The sequence below is a fragment of the Ranitomeya variabilis genome, chromosome 2 (assembly GCF_051348905.1).
Source record: "Ranitomeya variabilis isolate aRanVar5 chromosome 2, aRanVar5.hap1, whole genome shotgun sequence".
Taxonomy (NCBI): domain Eukaryota; kingdom Metazoa; phylum Chordata; class Amphibia; order Anura; family Dendrobatidae; genus Ranitomeya; species Ranitomeya variabilis.
The window spans coordinates 990,324,073-990,346,030 of NC_135233.1; the positions used below are offsets into that span (position 1 = coordinate 990,324,073).

The window sequence follows — 21,958 nt, forward strand, 5'->3', positions numbered from 1 at the left end:
ATCCGTCAGCAACGGCAATGGGTATTGATATTTAACAGTGATTTTATTCAAAAGCCGATAATCAATACATGGTCTCAAAGAGCCGCCTTTTTTTGACACAAAGAAAAAACCGGCTCCTAAGGGAGATGACGATGGACGAATATGTCCCTTTTCCAAGGACTCCTTTATATATTCTCGCATAGCAGCATGTTCAGGCACAGACAGATTAAATAAACGACCCTTTGGGTATTTACTACCCGGGATTAAATCTATGGCACAATCGCACTCTCGGTGCGGAGGTAACGAACCAAGCTTGGATTCTTCAAAGACGTCACGATAGTCAGACAGGAACTCAGGAATTTCAGAGGGAATAGATGATGAAATGGAAACCACAGGTACATCCCCATGAGCCCCCTTACATCCCCAGCTCAACACAGACATAGCTCTCCAGTCGAGGACTGGGTTGTGAGATTGCAGCCAAGGCAATCCTAACACCAAATCATCATGTAGATTATACAGCACCAGAAAGCGAATAATCTCCTGGTGATCCGGATTAATACGCATAGTTACTTGTGTCCAGTATTGTGGTTTATTATTAGCCAATGGGGTGGAGTCAATCCCCTTCAGAGGAATAGGAGTCTCCAAAGGCTCTAAATCATACCCACAGCGTTTGGCAAAGGACCAATCCATAAGACTCAAAGCGACGCCAGAGTCGACATAGGCGTCCGTGGTAATAGATGACAAAGAGCAAATCAGGGTCACAGATAGAATAAACTTAGACGGTAAGGTGCAAATGGAAACAGATTTACCAAGCTTTTTAGTGCGCTTAGAGCATGCTGATATAACATGAGTAGAATCACCACAATAGAAACACAACCCATTTTTCCGTCTAAAATTCTGCCGCTCGCTTCGGGACAGAATTCTATCACACTGCATACTCTCTGGCGACCTCTCAGTGGAAACCGCCAGATGGTGCACTGGTTTGCGCTCCCGCAGACGCCTATCGATCTGAATAGCCATTGTCATGGACTCATTCAGACCCGCAGGCACAGGGAACCCCACCATAACATCCTTAATGGCATCAGAGAGACCCTCTCTGAAAGTCGCCGCCAGGGCGCACTCATTCCACTGAGTAAGCACAGACCATTTACGGAATCTTTGGCAGTAAATTTCCGCTTCATCTTGCCCCTGAGATAGGGACATCAAAGTTTTTTCTGCCTGAAGCTCCAAATGAGGTTCGTCATAAAGCAACCCCAAGGCCAGAAAAAACGCATCCACATTGAGCAACGCAGGATCCCCTGGTGTCAATGAAAAAGCCCAGTCTTGAGGGTCGCCCCGGAGCAAGGAAATCACAATCCTGACCTGCTGTGCAGGGTCTCCAGCAGAGCGAGATTTCAGGGACAAAAATAATTTGCAATTATTTCGAAAATTCTGAAACCCGGATCTATTCCCCGAGAAAAATTCCGGCAAAGGAATTCTCGGCTCAGATACAGGTGCATGAAAAACAAAATCTTGCAATTTTTGTACTTTTGTGGCGAGATTATTCAAACCTGCAGTTACACTCTGAAGATCCATTACAAACAGGTGGACACAGAGCCATTCAAGGGTTAAGAGGAGGTAAGAAGCAGCTAGACAGCAATTAAGGGCTAGGCAGCAAAACTCTGAAGGAAAAAAAAAAAAAAAAAAAAAAAAAAAATTTCCCTTAAACACTTCTCTATCTCCTGCTTCAGCCCAAACAATTAACACTTTGTTGGCCGGTCAAACTGTCATGATCTCAATGGCAAGAGAACATAGCATCAGCATATATAGGAACTAGCTCTTGGAAGATGGAAACTGAGCTGACCATGAACTAAACCTAACGCACAACTAGCAGTGGCCGGGTAGCATGCCTACGTTGATTCTAGATGCCCAGCACCAGCCGGAGGACTAAATAAAGCTAGCAGAGGAAAACATTAGTCCTAGCTCACCTCTAGAGAAATACCCCGAAAGGAGACAGAGGCCCCCCACATGTATTGGCGGTGAGTTAAGATGAAATAACAAACGTAGTATGAAAATAGGTTTAGCAAATTTGAGGTCCACTTACTACATAGCAGAAGACAGAAAGGACACTTTCATGGTCAGCTGAAAACCCTATCAAAACACCATCCAGAAATTACTTTAAAACTCTGGCATTAACTCATAACACCAGAGTGGCAATTCCTGTTCACAAGAGCTTTCCAGACACAGTAACGAAACTACAGCTGTGAACTGGAACAAAAATGCAAAAACAAACATGGACAAGAGTCCAACTTATCTAGTAGTTGTCTAGGAGCAGGAACAAGCACAGAGAGGCTTCTGATAACATTGTTGACCGGCAAGCAACTAACAGAGAAGCAAGGTTATATAGCGACTCCCACAACTTGATGGGAACAGGTGAACAGAGAAGATGAAGACACCAGTTCAATTCCACCAGTAGCCACCGGGGGAGCCCAGAATCCAAATTCACAACACAAAAGTCTGTCTGGATCCCAGAAACTCACTCATATACTGTACACACACTGATTACAAGCAAACAGGTCAAAGGTGAGGATGTTACCTTTAGCAGCCATTCAAACCCATTTGTGCCAACTTCTGTGCATGTTATCAGGCCAAAATCACCAGGGTATGTGAACTTTTGATCAGGGTCATTTGAATGTTTTGGGTTGTCATTATGATTTAAAAAGAGAAAACAGTAGTTTGACAATAAATGGCTTCACCCAACCACTAACCATGAGTGCAGAAAAAGTTTTGGTGTTTTTTCCTTTTGGTAATGAAAGTATTTATAGAAAAAGGAAAAGCCAATAGAACCTTTAGTCTGGAATTCCTTTGGCTCTTTTGTCCATAAAAATGTATCCTCAAAAACCATCAATAAATCTACAAATAGTAAGCATTCTATAGTTTAAAAGGAGTTCCAATCTCTTACCTTTAAGGAATCTGTCACTAGGCTATTGCTACCCCATATGAGAGAAGCATGATGTACTAGCGGTGACCTGCAGCGACCAGTAAAGTAAGTGACACATTGCTGGAATCCAGGTATCTGCCCCTACATTCTAATGCTCTCAGAATAGGTAGCAAAAATCTGGTGACAAGTTCCCTTTAAGCTTTCGAATCAATGTTTGAAAATTGAAGCTATTATTGAAATGAATAGTAACTAAACTACAAAATCCTGAGAAAGAACACTACACAGTGAACCAAGCTGTGCTGTTTGGTTACTTTCGTTGTTTACATCTGTCCAGCAATGGAGTTGGAAACAGCTGATCAGTGGGGCTGCTGGGTTTTGACCTCCACCAATAAGATATTGATGACCTCTCCTAACGATAGGTGATAAATATGATAAGCGCAGAAAACCTCTTCAACTCAGCCAAGATAACTTTATACAAAAATGCCTAGAGAAAAAAAAAAGTTTAAAGTATTTGAGGTGTTCCATGAGAAAATAAAGATGTTTATGCGGTTGTGGGGTATTTCGGGACTTTTCAGATCTCCTAAGTTAAAAGCTATATACACATTTCAACACTATATTATTATTATTGCTTTTAATGTACTTTTAGAAATAGAGATTTGATAAAATCCTCTATCATTTGACTTGTAGAGCATGCACGTAAAACACCACAGTGCAGACTGCTTTAGATTGTTCTATTGTCATTTGATCAAGTAAGCTCTCTGCAGCTACTTTCTGACCTCTCATGAATATAAACTCAAATCTAAAAAAATAATAATAAAATGAATGTGAAACAAGCAGAAATTTAGCTTAGATCAGCTTCAAGAGGGGTCATAAAGGGACTGCAAAGAGTTCATTTGACCCAATATTGAAAAAATGAAATAGAGCAGTCAGCATTGTAATGCATTACATGTAAGCTCCACAAGCTAAATAACATATACAGTATACATACACAGTACAGACCTAAAGTTTGGACACACCTTCTCAGTTAAAGATTTTTCTGTATTTTCATAACTATGAAAATTGTACAATTCACACTGAAGGCATCAAAACTATGAATTAACACATGTGGAATTATATACTTAACAAAAAAGTGTGAAACAACTGAAAATATGTCTTATATTCTAGGTTCTTCAAAGTAGCCACCTTTTGCTTTTGTGACTGCTTTGCACACTCTTGGCATTCTCTTGATGAGCTTCAAGAGGTAGTCACCGGGAATGGTCTTCCAACAATCTTGAAGGATTTCCCAGAGATGCTTAGCACTTGTTGGCCCTTTTGCCGTCACTCTGCGGTCCAGCTCACCCTATATTATCTCGATTGGGTTCAGGTCGGTTGACTGTGGAGGCCAGTTCAACTGGCGTAGCACCCCATCACTCTCCTTCTTGGTCAAATAGCCCTTACACAGCCTGGAGGTGTGTTTGGGGTCATTGTCCTGTTCAAAAATAATTGATGGTTCAGTATGCCTTCAATTTTGAATAAATGCCCAAGAGTGTCACCAGCAAAGCACCCCCACACCATCACACCTCCTCTTCCATGCTTCACGGTGGGAACCAGGCATGTAGAGTCCATCCGTTCACCTTTTCTGCGTCGCACAAAGACACGGTGGTTGGAACCAAAGATCTCAAATTTGGACTCATCAGACCAAAGCACAGATTTCCACTGGTCTAATGTCCATTCCTTGTGTTCTTTAGCCCAAACAAGTCTCTTCTGCTTGTTGCCTGTCCTTAGCAGTGGTTTCCTAGCAGCTATTTTACCATAAAGGCCTGCTGCACAAAGTCTCCTCTTAACAGTTGTTGTAGAGATGTGTGTGCTGCTAGAACTCTGTGTGGCATTGACCTGGTCTCTAATCTGAGCTGCTGTTAACATGCGATTTCTGAGGCTGGTGACTCAGATAAACTTATCCTCAGAAGCAGAGGTGACTCTTGGTCTTCCTTTCCTGGGGCGGTCCTCATGTGAGCCAGTTTCTTTGTAGCGCTTGATGGTTTTTGCCACTGCACTTGGGGACACTTTCAAAGTTTTCCCAATTTTTCGGACTGACTGACCTTCATTTCTTAAAGTAATGATGGCCACTCATTTTTCTTTACGTAGCTGCTTTTTTCTTGCCATAAAACAAATTCTAACAGTCTATTCAGTAGGACTATCAGCTGTGTATCCACCAGACTTCTGCACGACACAACTGATGGTCCCATCCCCATTTACAAGGCAAGAAATCCCACTTATTAAACCTGACAGGGCACACCTGTGAAGTGAAAACCATTACCGGTGACTACCTCTTGAAGCTCATCAAGAGAATGCCAAGAGTGTGCAAAGCAGTCATCAAAGCAAAAGGTGGCTACTTTGAAGAACCTAGAATATAAGACATAATTTCAGTTGTTTCACACTTTTTTGTTAAGTATATAATTCCACATGTGTTAATTCATAGTTTTGATGCCTTCAGTGTGAATGTACAATTTTCATAGTCATGAAAATGCAGAAAAATCTTTAAATGGGAAGGTGTGTCCAAACTTTTGGTCTGTACTGTATATCTACACTATATATATATATATATATATATATATATATATATATATATATATATATATACATATATATATATATATATATATATATATATATATATATATATATATATATATATATATATATATATATATGTGCATCTCACAAAATTAGAATATCATCAAAAAGTTAATTTATTTCAGTTCTTCAATACAAAAAGTGAAACTCATATATTATATAAAGGCATTGCAAACAGAGTGATCTATTACAAGTGTTTTATTTTTGATGATTATGGCTTACAACCAATAAAAACCCAAAAGTCATTATCTCAGTAAATTAGAATACCTTATGACACCAGCTTGAAAAAATTATTTTAAAATCCAAAATGTTGTTTATCTGAAATGTATGCTCAGTAAATGCACTCAATACTTGATTGGGGCTCCTTTTTCATCAATTACTGCATCAATGTGGCATGGCATGGAGGCGATCAGCCTGTGGCACTGCTGAGGTGCTATGGAAGCCCAGGTTGCTTTGATAGCAGCCTTCAGCTCGTCTGCATTGTTAGGTCTGGTGTCTCATCTTCCTCTTGACAATACCCCATAGATTCTCGATGGGGTTAAGGTCAGACGAGTTTGCTGCCCAATCAAATACAATGATACTGTTATTTATAAACCAGGAATTGGTACTTTTGGCAGTGTGGACACGTGCCAAGTCCTGCTGGAGAATGAAATTTCCATCTCCATAAAGCTTGTCGGCAGAGGGAAGCATGAAATGCTCTAATATTTCCTGGTAGACAGCTGCGCTGACTTTGGTCTTGATAAAACTTAGTGGACCTACACCAGCAGATGACATGGCTCCCCAAACCATCACTGATTGTGGATACTTCACACTAGACCTTGGAAATCAGGGTCCCAGAGTCTGGAGGAAGAGTGGAGAGGCACACAGTCCAAGATGCTTGAGGTCTAGTGTGAAGTTTCCACAATCAGTGATGGTTTGGGGAGCCATGTCATCTGCTGGTGTAGGTCCACTAAGTTTTATCAAGACCAAAGTCAGCGCAGCTGTCTACCAGGAAATATTAGAGCACTTCATGCTTCCCTCTGCTGACAAGCTTTTTGGAGATGGAAATGTCATTCTCCAGCAGGACTTGGCACCTGTCCACACTGACAAAAGTACCAATACCTGGTTTAAAAACAACAGTATCACTGTGCTTGATTGCTCTGCAAACTCGCCTGACCTTAACCCCATAGAGAATCTAAGGGGTATTGTCAAGAGGAAGATGAGAGACACCAGATCCAACAATGCAGACGAGCTGAAGGATGCTATCAAAGTAACCTGGGCTTCCATAACACCTCAGCAGTGCCACAGGCTAATCGCCTCCATGCCAAGCCGCATTGATGCAGTAATTCATGCAAAAGGAGCCCCGACCAAGTATTGAGTGTATTTCATGAATATACATTTCAGTAGGCCAACATTTCGAACTTTAAAATCATTTTTCAAGCTGGTGATATAAAGTATTCTAATTTACTGAGATGATGACTTTTGGGTTTTCATTGGCTGTAAGCCATAATCATCAACATTAACAGAAATAAACACTTGAAATAGATCACTCTGTTTGTAATGAGTATGAGTTTTACTTTTTGTATTGAAAAACTGAAATAATTTAACTTTTTGATGATATTCTAATTTTGTGAGATGCACCTGTATTCATTTATTTATGAATATCTTAATGTCTTTTATTTAGACCCACAATAATCATAAAATAAACTGTCAGAGATGTAGGTAACTATTAAAGAGGTCTATCACCACAAACAATTTGCTGGAACTCTTCATTGTCCTCAATCTACTCAACACCGTACAAAACTTTAAAACTAAATTTCTGTAAGTGGGAAATGTGTATATGATTTCGTTACATCCATTCTCTAGCACATATTTGTTCTAACTTTTCAGTGATGCAGGACAGATCTAGAGTCAGAATCGTCCAATTTGGGATACATTGTTTTTCACATGAATTAATACTTTTCTAGAGCAAGCCTTAATATGGTATACTAACCAGCAGAACACTGTTGGTCCCCTGTAGTTCAGACATAGCTGAGTGTAGATCCATTAAATTGACATGAGGAAATTCTGGCACCCCACTGTTTATAAGGAAGCATTTGAAGCCTGCAACACCTGCCTGTAGCATAGGGATCAACTCCACCTTCAACACAAAGTCACAGGTAATTATTAAAAAATGTGTCATCTTACCAAGAAAAACAATTAGAATCTGCAATATACTTTCAAAGGCTAATGACTTTTTACATAATTATAGTATTGCTCTGTTAGTTTACCTGTAAACCTATAATAATGAAATTCACAAACCAATGATCTTGTGCAGCATCCTGCTTTGTCTGATTCTTGAGGACAGCGCCTCTCAGTGTTCAATGACGCTTACATGAACCCTATATACAGTATCAACTCATGCAAATTGCTGGGGAAGTCACAGACTTTTATAGGGGGTTTGAAGCATATTAATACCCACAATGAAGACAGCAAATTAACCTCTCATGTTATAGAGGTTATTTAGGGATTTACATGGTAACGTAGGCTACAGGAAGCTGAATAAAATAATACATTGATAGCTGCGATCTGATGTCTTACTCCAGAGAAATCCACGTTTTTCTTATATGTAAATGAGCTGTTCAGATCTGTGAGCCGGACAGAGATCCCCCTGAGAATCTGCCTCCAGAGCTTATTGTAAATGAAAGAAGGCGTTACCAGTGTGAGACATGTAATGACTGACAGTCTGCCCTCCTGATCTCACTGCAGAGCTGTGTGTGATGATACCTGACACATCTGCTGGTTCCTATCAGCTTCAGCTTCCATCTCACAGGCAGAAAGTGCTGCAATACAGCAGAGCTGTGAGAGCTGCAGCTGCTAACGTGTTTGTAAGAAGACTAAGTTCAGTACTCCTGTTCTGTGTTAGTTACACGTCTCACACTGATAACTCCCACTTTCATTTAATATAAGCTCTGGAGGCAGATTCTCATGCAGATCAGTTTCCGGCCCATAAATCTTAACAGCTTACTTACATATTTAAAAAAACATGGATTTCTCTTGAACAAGACATCGGATCGCAGATATCAGGTATCATTTTATTTAGCTTCCTATGAACTTCATGCTCTTATAGACGGCTAAGAGTGATGCTACTGTCAGATTCCCTTTAAGATGGTGCAGGGGTTAATAAAGGTGTATATTTATTCTGTTTGAACACAATTCTATTCTAAATAGTTCCAACATTCTTTATAAGGGTGCAGTCAGACGGCGCAATAACACGGACCATGCAGTCATCACAGTGCACGGACTGGCTTTTTCCATGCAGCCATCACTGGTTAGCCTTTATACTAAATCCATATAGAGATTGGGATTAAGGCACTAAAGAATAAAAAAAGAAATGTGACCTCTGTGAATCTAAAATAAATTCCTAATTACAGAATTTTGGGCTTTGGAAATAAAAATTGTATCCAGGGATGGACATCCTTACTATGCTTGGTGCCACTTTTATGTTATTACATTGTGAAAGTTATAGTCCAACATATTAGTGGATACTTGAACATATTGGGGTAGATTTACTAATCTGGTTTAATATTTAAAGAGAAGTGCATGGATAAGACACTGGCTGTATCATTTCAGCAAGGTATGCTTTACTATGAAATGTTGCAGGATATTTACACATAGAGAGAGACCTGTCACTCAGGGGGATCTGGGCGGGAAGAAGCCACCAGGGAGCGGCCTCTTGCACTAGTCAGCCGAACTTCCTGGTACCTGGCCAGCTTTTAATTGTACGTGGCAGTATTTTGAAGAAAAACACAACTATCTCAAATGATAAAGTCAATGTCTGATACACGGTGCCCATAGCTCGAGTGGCAAGTATCAGCTGTCAGGCTACATTTAAACATAGTAAACTAAGTGTACCAAATTTATCACCACGGCTCATGCTGTACGAGAAATTTTCTTTAGACACCTGTTTTTTCTATACCATCTATTGCGTTGCATGTTTTGTGCCAAAATGTTTACACCATTTTGGTTAATATTATCCCATTAGACAGCGCCCTTCTACACTATGCCACACTGTTTTTGTGATAACCAATGACCACTTGTTGAGTAAAGCACAAAAAAAAGTGTCTTAAAAACCCTTAAGACATGTTCCCCAATTTTGGTTGCAAATTGGAACAAAATTCTGGCACATTTATTCAAGTAAAATCAAGCCCAGTATGACTAAAGTATGGCTAAACACAAGAAAAAAACAAACCATAAATGTATTAATTTTGCAACATGATATTATTCTTACCTGATTATTAGGAATCACTCCTCCCCAAAATGCCACATCCACATAGCATTGTCCCCGAGCTGCCTCCAGTTTTGTATGGAAATTGCTCACAGTTGTAGTAGGAGGGAGACTGTTCCTGCCAACACAAAATATATGTTATATCTATGGTTCTGTATGAATCTGGATCCCAACAATCTCTCCTTTCATCCTAGATGTACTCGCATACTCTCCAACTGGGTAAGATTTGGCTCTCATGCCTATTTTAGAGTAACTGCTTGTAACCTACAGAGACCAAGAAGAAGCAATAAAGTCCACTATCTCAAAAAAGTATCAAAATTTACTGAATACAGAAATTCATCAATACATAAAAACAATAAATCACAAGGTACCAAAAATCAGTACACAGTAATGGTGACAGAAATTCAAAAAACTGCACCCTAAGCCAGAAATATATGTTCAAGCAGAATAGTATCTGTAAATGGATATGGCGGCCATGTGGAGATATAATGGCATGGGCTATATAATATCTCGTATACTACTGTATATAGAATTTGGCCAACCTTATAAATATATAGAAAATAGTATATACAAAGGCAGTAATACATTTTCACTATAATAGTCCCCAATCCTATGTATACTGCCCCAAACCCATGGATGTGACCCAGATATTGTGTGTATCATAATGTAATTATAGCGGCAGATTTTGCCGCTATAAGATGCGGCCACTGCCTTTCAGGGCTTATCAACAGCATTCTATAATGTTGTAGATAAGCCCCCGGTCCGACCTGCAAGGTAAGAAAAATAACTTTTATTATACTCACCCGGGGAGTGGTCCGGTGCGGTTGGGTCCAATAGGTGTCACAGGTCCGGGTCTGGCGCCTCCCATCTTCTTGCAACGCCGCTCTCCTGCTTCTTCATCACTCCCCGGCATCGCGCTCCTGCGCAGGCGTACTTATCTGCCCTGTTGAGGGCAAAGTAAAGTACTGCAGTGCGCAGGCGCTGGGCCTCTCTGACCTTTCCCGGCACCTGCGCACTGCGGTCCTTTTCTTTGCCCTCAACAGGGCAGATAAGTACGCCTGCGCAGGAGCGCGATTCCAGGGAGTGATGAAGCAACAGGAGGGTGGCGTCGCAAGAAGGTGTGAGGCACCAGACCCGCACCTGCGACACCTATCGGACTGGACCGCCCCCTGGGTAAGTATAATATAACTTATATTTCTTCACTTTCAGGATACATCGGGGGCTTATCTACAGGATTATAGAATGCTGTAGATAAGCCCTGAAAGGTGGTGGACGTACCTTATAGCGGCAAAATCTACTGACAGGTTTGTTTTAAAAGTCATCTTCATCGAGATCCCTAAATTTTATCTCCTCTTGAATGTAAACCAAAACAAATTAAAGTTTTTTTCAAGGACTTTAATATTGATGGCCTATACTTAGGATTGGTCATCAATGTCTGATCGGTGATGGGTGCAAAACCCGGCGCCAACGCTGATCAGCTGTTCCCGTTGACACAGCGGATTCCCACCCATGGCTGGGCACTGCACATCCGCCCCCTATTGACTTGAAGAGTGGATGGATGTACAGTACCTGATCACAGCAACTATACAGTAGACGGGGCTGTGCTATGCAGCTCCAGTCAATACTGGGAACAGCTGATTGGTGGGGTGCCGAGTGTTGTACTCCCACCGATCAGACATTGAGGACCTATCCCAAGGATAGTTCATCAATGCTAAAGTCTTGGACAACACATTTAATTGATTTGTTTTACTCACTTTTATAAGACCATCATATTGTGCAGCACTTTAAAGACATCATCATCACTGTCCCCGATGTGGCTCACAGTCTAAGTATCCTATCAGTATGTCTTTGGAGTGTAGGAGAAAACTGGAGGAAACCAAGGCAAACACGGGGAGAACATACAAACTCCTTGCAGATGTTTTCCTAGGTGGGATTTGAACACAAGACCCCAGTGCTGCAAAGCAACAGTGCTAACCACTGAGCCACCTAGCATGCAAGTGAATTGGGCAAGCTGTAGTTTCCTACACATGTAAAGATGTTGTCCTGCTCTGATCTTAGAAGTGGAGCTCTGCATTGTGCTGTTCCTCTATTATCCGTACTGGAAATGAATGAATAAAGTGACAATTGGGCGTTACCAGTTTGTGGTGTATCGCTGCACAGTCTGATGCTCCACCCACATCCAGGTGCAAAATCTGAAGTCCATGGGGCCTATTGCAAAATCCTCAACAGACCCCAACTATCACAGGTTTTTAATAGTATTGGTCTCATAAAGCCCAAAAGGACCAATTGCCCCTCGCCCTTAGTCCCACCCTTAGTCTCCAGGGTCTGAGCCTGGGTGCAATTGCAACCTTTGAATTTATTATAGTTAGATCCTTGTCCAAACCCAGCTCCTATTATTATTTTATGATGGGATAATAGGAAATATGATCTGTGTATTACAGGACCTTAATTAACGTTTAGGCTGAAAGCAGCTATTTTTTGATGCAGCACATGTGAATTTTCCATCGCCTCTGAAGAGGTTTTCATCCGCTTACATCATCTGTAGATATAGATCTTTGTTACAGCTTTTGTAAGTATTCATAATACAGGCTTTTCTGTAGACTGATTATCATACAATGAGGCCCGAGGCATAAATAAAACTGCCCACACACAACAGTCGCCATCATACTAATCTCTGCCTCGAGATCTGCCTGCATTCAGAAAAATGACTATGAGCGGGGAAATAGCAATATTATCAATGTATTCGAGAATTCTGGACTGGGTAATGTCTTTACAAAGGAGGTGAGGCTGAACATAGGCTTGTGCTGGCAGAAACTGGCAGGTTTCATCTAGGCATATTAATATTAATATCGTTTTTACGCATTAGGCCCAGTTCATCATATGTTGGGAGGAAAGCTGCAATAAATGCCTTTGTGTCAGCCTATTGGGGCATATGTCCAGTGGGGAACATAGAAATCACCTTGCAAATGTTTTGCACACCCCCATACTGAATGTAACCCCAGACCATGATCTTTTCACCACCAAATGTAACTGTTTTCTGGGTGTATTTTGGATCCATACGGGCTCCAGTAGGTCTCCTGCAGTATTTGTGGTGGCTGTGGTGTAATTCTACTGAAGATTCCTCAGAGAAATCCACCTTCTGCCACCTTTCCAGCGTCCATCTGTTTAGCAGGCTGTGGGACTTTGCAAATGCCACATGTTTTTTTATTTGCCTTATGTTTAGTGCTGGCTTCTGGGCACCGATTCGACCATGGAGGCCATTTCGAGACAGAATAACGCAAACTATTCTAGTTGACACAGGGACTTGAGGTGACCAGGCCTGTTGGAGCTCTGCTGCAGTGGAAGAGGGGCTTGCTTTGGATTTTTTAACCAACAAACGTTCCTCCTGAGCAGTTGTCTTGAGGGGTCTGCCAGACCTGAGCTTGTCAAACACATCTCCAGTCTCTTCAAATCTTTTTTTAATTCTTTGTACTTGACACTGAGACACATTAAAGGTGCCAGCCACCTCTACAGTGGATCTGGTCTTCAGCCTCTTGATAATCCAGGCTTTGGTCGCAGGGTGGATTTTTGGCATGTTGTCAGAGCTCAAGTTGCAGTTCAAGTGAAGGTCTGGGGTGCTGGGTTTCTTTTTATACACACACACTAATTAACCGCTCATTTGCTGAGCACAGGTGAGGATGTAAACTAGGATTGGGTGCATTATATGACCAGGCGACAAAACTTTTGTCTTGCCAAAATCTGACCATTCTGTGTCCATTAAATGATCAATATTTCTGCCTTGATGCCAATTTATTATCTTAACCAAAACCAAATTTCAGAGGGTTTCAGCTTTCAAAAGAATAATTTATACAACCAATGGATGAATTTAACGTCAGATTATAAGCTTTTATTTACATAACACTAGATGGTGGCCTGATTCTAACGCATCGTAGTATATTGCCCAGCGACGTAGTATATTGTCCAGTGACGTAGTATATGGCCCAGCGACATAGTATATTGCCCAACAGCGTAGTATATTGCCCAGCCATGTAGTATATTGCCCAGCCACGTACTATATTGCCCAGCTACGTAGTATATTGCCCAGTAACATAGTATATTGCCCAGCTACGTAGGATATTGCCCAGCCACGTAGTATATTGCCCAGCCACGTAGTATATTGCCCAGCCACGCAGTATATTGCCCAGCCATGCAGTATATTGCACAGCAACGTAGTATACAGCACAGAGCCACGTAGTATAGAGACTTAAAATAAAAAATAAACATATACTCACCTTCCGAAGGCCCTTTGAAGTCCTGGCTCTGTGTGCGGTGCACGCGGCAGCTTCTGGTCCCAGGGTTGGTATGAGCGCAGGACCTGTGATGACGTCGTGGTCACATGACTAAGACGTCATGGCAGGTCCTTCTCGCAGGACCTGTGATGACGTCGCGGTCACATGACCGTGACATCATGGCAGGTCCTTCTCGCATACCATCCTTAGCACCGGAACCTGCCACTTGCATGGAGCGGTCACCGGGGCGTCGCGAGAAGCGGGAAAGGCGGCGGAAGGTGAGTACATAAAGATTTTTTATTTTTTTATTATTTTTAACATTAGATCTTTTTACTATTGACGCTGCATAGGCAGCGTCAATAGTAAAAACTTGGTCACACAGGGTTAATAGCGGCAGTAACGGAGTGAGTTATCCGCAGCATAACGCGGTCCGTTACCACTGGCATTAACCCTGTGTGAGCGGTGACTGCGGGGAGTATGGAGCGGCCGCCGGGCACTGACTGCAGGGGAGTAGGGAGGGACTAATCGGACTGTGGCAGTCGCTGATTGGTCGCGGCAGCCATGACAGGCAGCTGGCGAGACCAATCAGCGACTTGGATTCCATGACAGACAGAGGCCACAACCAATGTCTGTGACAGACAGAAAGACAGACAGACGGAAGTGACCCTTAGACAATTATATAGTAGATGGATAAGCGACATAACTTCGGTCAAGGAGTGTATGATTTGTGTGCACATTATGTACGTTTTTCAAGACTATTCATTTTGGGGAGAAAAAACGTCTAGGGCAAGCAATTAACTTTTGTGATTGTACTGTACATGTTGGGGCCCAGCAATGTACTGCTTCTCTTGCTTGGTGTGACACTAACATAGTGAAAATATGTAGCCACCACTAGGGGGCGCTTACTGCATGCATAATAAGGCTACGTTCACATTTGCGTTGTTGGGCGCAGCGTCGGCGACGTGACGCAACCAACAACGCATGTACACAACGCAGCGTTTTGCGACGCATGCGTTGTCATAAGATCCTACAGATCGGGAATTTCAGTGCAGGGAAAATGCTACAAGTAGCGTCCCCTGCGCCCTCTCTTGTGCGTCTATATGACGCATGCGTCGTAAAACGCAGTACAACGCATACCGGCGCATGTCCATGCGCCCCCCATTTTAAAGATAGGGGCGCATGACGCATGCGTCGGTATGCGTCGCCGACGCTGCGCCCAACAACGCAAATGTGAACGTAGCCTACTACAGCTCCTGTGCAGTTCAGTACTAGCTGAAAAAATCAAAATGTAGTTAGCTCCTCCTAGTGGTGGCTGTATGCAGATAGAATAATGTACTTCATTACATTTAAAACCTAGGGCTTTTCTATATAAACTAATAATATTATTACCATTATTACTAATATTTTGAACCTGAATTTGGAATGGTGGACGTTTTTTATTTATTATTTGGAACATTTGTGTGTGCTATTCTGTATGTCATCGCTCTCAATATTTGGGGGGAAATTATGCAATAATATGGGTCATATTTCCAGCAGGGTTTTGATCAAATGTGGATTATTTTAAAGGGAATCTGTCACCCCTAAAATCGTATATGAGATAAGGCCTCTGGCATCAGGGGCTTATCTAGAGCATCCTGTAATGCTGTAGATAAGCCCCCGATGGGTGTCATGGTCCGGGTCCGGCGCCTCCTATCTTCATACGATGATGTCCTCTTCTTGTCTTCCCGCCGCGACTCCGGCGCAGGCGTACTTTGTCTGCCCTATTGAGGGCCGAGTGTTGTGAATTCTGCTCTTGGGCTCCCTCCGGTGGTTGTTGGTGGTAGTGCAGTTGTCTTGGGGTTGTAATCCTGGGCAGGTGTTTCTGCTGATTTCAGCTCTATTAGGTATTTAGGTGTGCAGGATCCATGAGTCCTCGCCAGTTGTCCATTGTACTTGGAGGGATTGCATTTCTCTCTGGCACCTCATGCCCTGCTGCCAATTCAACTAAGATAAGTGTCTGTTTTTTTGTCTCTGTGCACACATGCAGTGTGCTTTGCAATTCAGTGCAATTCATTGTGTTTTTGTCCAGCTTAGACTTTGTTTGGATTTTTCAGTCATGCTGGATTCTCAGGAGATGCAGATATACTTTCTATGTCTTTAGTTAGATGTAGTATATTTGTATTATCTGCTGTGGATATTTTTAGGATTTTAATACTGACCGCTTAGGATTCTGTCCTATCCTTTTCTGTTTAGCTAGAAGTGCCTCTTTTGCTAAATCCTGTTTTTCTGCCTGCGTGTGTTTTTCCTCTTATACTCACAGTCAATATTTGTGGGGGGCTGCCTATCCTCTGGGGTTCTGCTCTGAGGCAAGATAGAATTCCCATTTCCATCTATAGGGGTATTTAGTCCTCCGGCTGTGTCGAGGTGTCTAGGACGTGTTAGGTACATCCCACGGCTACTTCTAGTTGCGGTGTTAGTTTAGGGTTTGCGGTCAGTACAGGTACCACCTACTCCTGAGAAAGTCTCTCATGCGGCTCCAAGGTCACCGGATCATAACAGTACAACTGGCCAACAATGAGTTAAATGCATCTCAGAAGAAGGGAAGAAAGAGCCATTTTTTTTTCTGTAGCCTGCTTTGTCTTTTCTTCCCTCTTTTCCTCTGGGTGACTGAGGAGTTTTGTGATAGCATGGATGTTCAGGGATTAGTTTCTCGTATAGACCAGCTTGCTGCTAGGGTACAGGGTATTTCTGATTATATTGTTCAGACTCCGCTTTTAGAGCCTAGGATTCCTACTCCTGATTTGTTTTTTGGGGACAGGTCCAAATTTTTGAGTTTTAAAAACAATTGTAAACTGTTTTTTGCTCTGAAGCCTCGTTCCTCTGGTGATCCCATTCAGCAGGCTAAAATTGTCATCTCCCTGCTGCGTGGCGACCCTCAGGATTGGGCATTTTCCCTGGAATCTGGGAATCCGGCCTTGCATAATGTAGATGCCTTTTTTCAGGCTCTAGGATTATTATATGATGAACCAAATTCTGTGGATCAAGTGGAGAAGACCTTGTTGGCCCTGTCTCAGGGTCAAGAAGCGGCAGAATTGTATTGTCAGAAATTTAGAAAATGGTCTGTGCTGACTAAATGGAATGAGGATGCTTTGGCGGCAATTTTCAGAAAGGGTCTATCTGAATCTGTTAAAGATGTTATGGTGGGGTTTCCTACGCCTGTTGGTCTGAGTGATTCTATGTCTCTGGCCATTCAGATTGATCGGCGCTTGCGGGAGCGCAGAACTGTGCGCGCTGTGGCGTTGTCCTCAGAGCAGATGCCTGAGCCTATGCAGTGTGATAGGATTCTGTCTAGAGCGGAACAACATGGATTCAGATGTCAGAATAGGTTGTGTTTTTATTGTGGCGATGCTTCTCATGTCGTTTCAGTCTGCCCAAAGCGTAAAAAGAGAATCGCTAGTTCTGTTACCATCGGAACTGTACAACCTAAATTTCTGTTATCTGTGACCTTGATCTGCTCATTGTCGTCATTTTCTGTCATGGCGTTTGTGGACTCGGGCGCCGCTTTGAATTTAATGGACTTTGAATTTGCCAGGCGTTGTGGTTTCCTCTTGCAGTCTTTGCAGAACCCTATTCCTTTAAGGGGCATTGATGCTACACCTTTGGCTAAAAATAAACCCCAGTTTTGGACACAGGTGACCATGTGCATGGCGCCAGCCCATCAGGAAGATTGTCATTTTCTGGTGTTGCATAATTTGCATGATGCTATTAAGCTGGGTTTTCCATGGTTGCATATACATAATCCTGTGTTGGATTGGAAGTCTATGTCTGTGACTAGTTGGGGTTGTCAGGGGGTTCATAATGACGTTCCTGTGATGTCAATCTCCTCTTCCTCCTCTTTTAAAGTTCCAGAGTTTTTGTCTGATTTTCAGGATGTATTCGATGAGCCCAAGTCCAGTTCCCTTCCACCGCATAGGGACTGTGATTGTGCTATTGACTTGATTCCAGGCTGTAAGTTTCCTAAGGGCCGACTTTTCAACCTGTCTGTGCTGGAACATACCGCCATGCGGAGTTATGTTAAGGAGTCTTTGGAGAAAGGGCATATTCGGCCATCTTCTTCACCGTTGGGAGCGGGATTTTTTTTTGTTGCTAAGAAGGATGGCTCCTTGAGACCCTGTATTGATTATCGCCTCTTGAATAAGATCACGGTCAAGTTTCAATACCCTTTACCTTTGCTTTCCGATTTGTTTGCCAGGATTAAGGGGGCTAGTTGGTTTACTAAAATTGACCTTTGGGGGGCATATAATCTTGTTCGTATTAAGCAGGGTGACAAATGGAAAACTGCGTTTAATACGCCCGAAGGCCACTTTGAATACCTTGTGATGCCATTCGGGCTCTCTAATGCTCCATCTATTTTTCAGTCCTTCATGCATGATAGCTTCCGGAATTATCTTGATAAATTCATGATTGTATATTTGGATGACATCTTAATTTTTTCCGATGATTGGGAGTCTCATGTGAAACAGGTCAGGATGGTATTTCAGATCCTTCGTGATAATGCTTTGTTTGTGAAGGGGTCTAAGTGTCTCTTTGGAGTGCAGAAGGTTTCTTTTTTAGGCTTCATTGTTTCTCCCTCATCTATAGAGATGGATCCGGTTAAGGTTCAGGCCATTCATGATTGGATTCAGCCCACATCTGTGAAGAGCCTTCAGAAATTTTTGGGCTTTGCTAATTTTTATCGCTGTTTCATTGCTAACTTCTCCAGTGTGGTTAAGCCCCTGACCGATTTGACGAAGAAGGGCGCTGATGTGGCGAATTGGTCCCCTGTGGCTGTCTCTGCCTTTCAGGAGCTTAAACGCCGACTTACTTCTGCCCCGGTGTTGCGTCAGCCAGATGTTTCTCTTCCGTTTCAGGTTGAGGTTGACGCTTCTGAGATTGGGGCAGGGGCCGTTTTGTCTCAGAGGAATTCTGATGGTTCCTTGATGAAACCGTTTGCCTTCTTTTCCCGTAAGTTTTCGCCTGCTGAACGCAATTATGATGTCGGCAATCGGGAGTTGTTGGCTATGAAGTGAGCGTTTGAGGAATGGCGACATTGGCTTGAGGGAGCCAAGCACCGTATTGTGGTCTTGACCGATCATAAAAATCTGATTTACCTCGAATCTGCCAAACGGCTGAATCCTAGACAGGCTCGATGGTCCCTATTTTTCTCCCGTTTTGATTTCGTGGTCTCGTATCTTCCGGGTTCTAAGAATGTTAAGGCTGATGCCCTCTCTAGGAGTTTTTTGCCTGATTCTCCTGAGGTATTGGAGCCGGTCGGCATTCTGAAGGAAGGGGTGGTCCTTTCTGCCATTTCCCCTGATTTGTGACGGGTTCTGCAGGAATTTCAGGCTGACAAACCTGACCGCTGTCCAGTGGGGAAACTGTTTGTTCCTGATAGATGGACTAGTAGAGTGATTTCTGAGGTTCATTGTTCTGTGTTGGCTGGCCAACCTGGTATTTTTGGTACCAGAGATTTGGTTGGTAGGTCCTTTTGGTGGCCTTCTTTGTCGCGTGATGTGCATTCTTTTGTGCAGTCCTGTGGGACTTGTGCGCGGGCCAAGCCTTGTTATTCCCGTGCTAGTGGGTTGCTTTTGTCTTTGCCGGTCCCTGAGAGGCCCTGGACGCATATTTCTATGGATTTTATTTCAGATCTTCCGGTTTCCCAGAGGATGTCAGTTATCTAGGTGGTTTGTGACCGGTTTTCTAAGATGGTTCATTTGGTGCCTTTGCCTAAATTGCCTTCCTCTTCTGATTTGGTTCCGTTGTTTTTTCAGCATGTGGTTCGTTTGCATGGTATTCCGGAGAATATTGTGTCTGACAGAGGTTCCCAGTTTGTTTCTAGGTTTTGGCGGGCCTTTTGTGCTAGGCTGGGCATTGATTTGTCTTTTTCTTCCGCATTTCATCCTCAGACAAATGGCCAGACCGAGTTAACTAATCAGACTTTGGAAACTTATTTGAGATGCTTTGTGTCTGCTGATCAGGATGATTGGGTGGCTTTCTTGCCATTGGCCGAGTTTGCCCTTAATAATCGGGCTAGTTCGGCTACCTTGGTTTCGCCCTTCTTTTGTAATTTTGGTTTTCATCCTCGTTTTTCTTCGGGGCAAGTTGAACCTTCTGATTGTCCTGGCGTGGATTCTGTGGTTGACAGGTTGCAGCAGATTTGGGCTCATGTGGTGGACAATTTGGTGTTGTCTCAGGAGGAGGCTCAGCGTTTTGCTAACCGTCGTTGGTGTGTTGGTTCCCGGCTTCAGGTTGGGGATTTGGTCTGGTTGTCTTCCCGTCATGTTCCTATGAAGGTTTCTTCCCCTAAGTTTAAGCCTCAGTTTATTTGTCCTTATAGGATTTCTGAGATTATCAATCCTGTGTCCTTTCGTTTGGCCCTTCCGGCCTCTTTTGCCATCCATAATGTTTTCCATAGATCTTTATTACGGAAATATGTGGTGCCCGTTGTTCCCTCGGTTGATCCTCCTGCTCCTGTGTTGGTTGATGGGGAGTTGGAGTATGTGGTTGAGAAGATTTTGGATTCTCGCTTTTCGAGGCGGAGGCTTCAGTACCTTGTCAAATGGAAGGGTTATGGCCAGGAGGATAATTCTTGGGTTTTTGCCTCTGATGTCCATGCTGCTGATTTGGTCCGTGCCTTTCATCTGGCTCGTCCTGATCGGCCTGGGGGCTCTGGTGAGGGTCCATCTTCAAGGGGGGGGGTACTGTTGTGAATTCTGCTCTTGGGCTCCCTCCGGTGGTTGTTGGTGGTAGTGCAGTTGTCTTGGGGTTGTAATCCTGGGCAGGTGTTTCTGCTGATTTCAGCTCTATTAGGTATTTAGGTGTGCAGGATCCATGAGTCCTCGCCAGTTGTCCACTGTACTTGGAGGGATTGCATCTCTCTCTGGCTCCTCATGCCCTGCTGCCAATTCAACTAAGATAAGTGTCTGGTTTTTTGTCTCTGTGCACACATGCAGTGTGCTTTGCAATTCAGTGCAATTCATTGTGTTTTTGTCCAGCTTAGACTTTGTTTGGATTTTTCAGTCATGCTGGATTCTCAGGAGATGCAGATATACTTTCTATGTCTTTAGTTAGATGTAGTATATTTGTATTATCTGCTGTGGATATTTTTAGGATTTTAATACTGACCGCTTAGAATTCTGTCCTATCCTTTTCTGTTTAGCTAGAAGTGCCTCTTTTGCTAAATCCTGTTTTTCTACCTGCGTGTGTTTTTCCTCTTATACTCAGAGTCAATATTTGTGGGGGGCTGCCTATCCTCTGGGGTTCTGCTCTGAGGCAAGATAGAATTCCCATTTCCATCTATAGGGGTATTTAGTCCTCCGGCTGTGTCGAGGTGTCTAGGACGTGTTAGGTACATCCCACGGCTACTTCTAGTTGCGGTGTTAGTTTAGGGTTTGCGGTCAGTACAGGTACCACCTACTCCTGAGAAAGTCTCTCATGCGGCTCCAAGGTCACCGGATCATAACAGCCGAGCAAAGTACTGCAGTGTGCAGGCACCAGGAAAGGTCAGAAGCCCGGCGCCTGCGCACTGCAGTACTTTGCTCTGCCCTCAATAGGGCAGACAAAGTACGCCTGCGCAGGAGCCGCGGCAAGAAGACAAGAAGAGGACATCATCGTATGAAGATGGGAGGCCCGGACCGGACCGCGACACCCATCAGACTCGGGCCGCAGCGGGACTGCCCCTGGCTAAGTATAATATAACTTGTTTTTCTTATCGTTCAGGTAACATCGGCGGCTTGTCTACAGCATTACAGAACGCTGTAGATAAGCCCCTGATGCCGGTGGCCTTATATCATATGCGATTTTTGGGGTGACAGATTCCCTTTAAGAGGAGGAATAAGCTGTTGCCATACCCCTATAGTTAACAAGCTCTCAGATGTGAAAAATATTAGATCTGCATTTTTCCCTTCACTGACA

At 43.1% G+C, this 21,958-nt stretch overlaps 1 protein-coding gene across 2 annotated transcripts in view; it reads right to left on the reverse strand.

Annotated features, from left to right (window-relative positions):
- The window catches only part of LOC143810089 (allantoinase, mitochondrial-like), a 92,703-nt gene that overhangs the window by 33,953 nt on the left and 36,792 nt on the right, over positions 1 to 21,958 (reverse strand). For both annotated transcript variants that reach the window (XM_077292979.1, XM_077292980.1), the window contains 2 exons: positions 9,762 to 9,876; positions 7,485 to 7,631 (listed from right to left, as the gene is read on the reverse strand). In XM_077292979.1, coding sequence (XP_077149094.1) covers positions 7,485 to 7,631; positions 9,762 to 9,876 — 262 coding nt within the window. The remainder of the gene's footprint in view (positions 1 to 7,484; positions 7,632 to 9,761; positions 9,877 to 21,958) is intronic.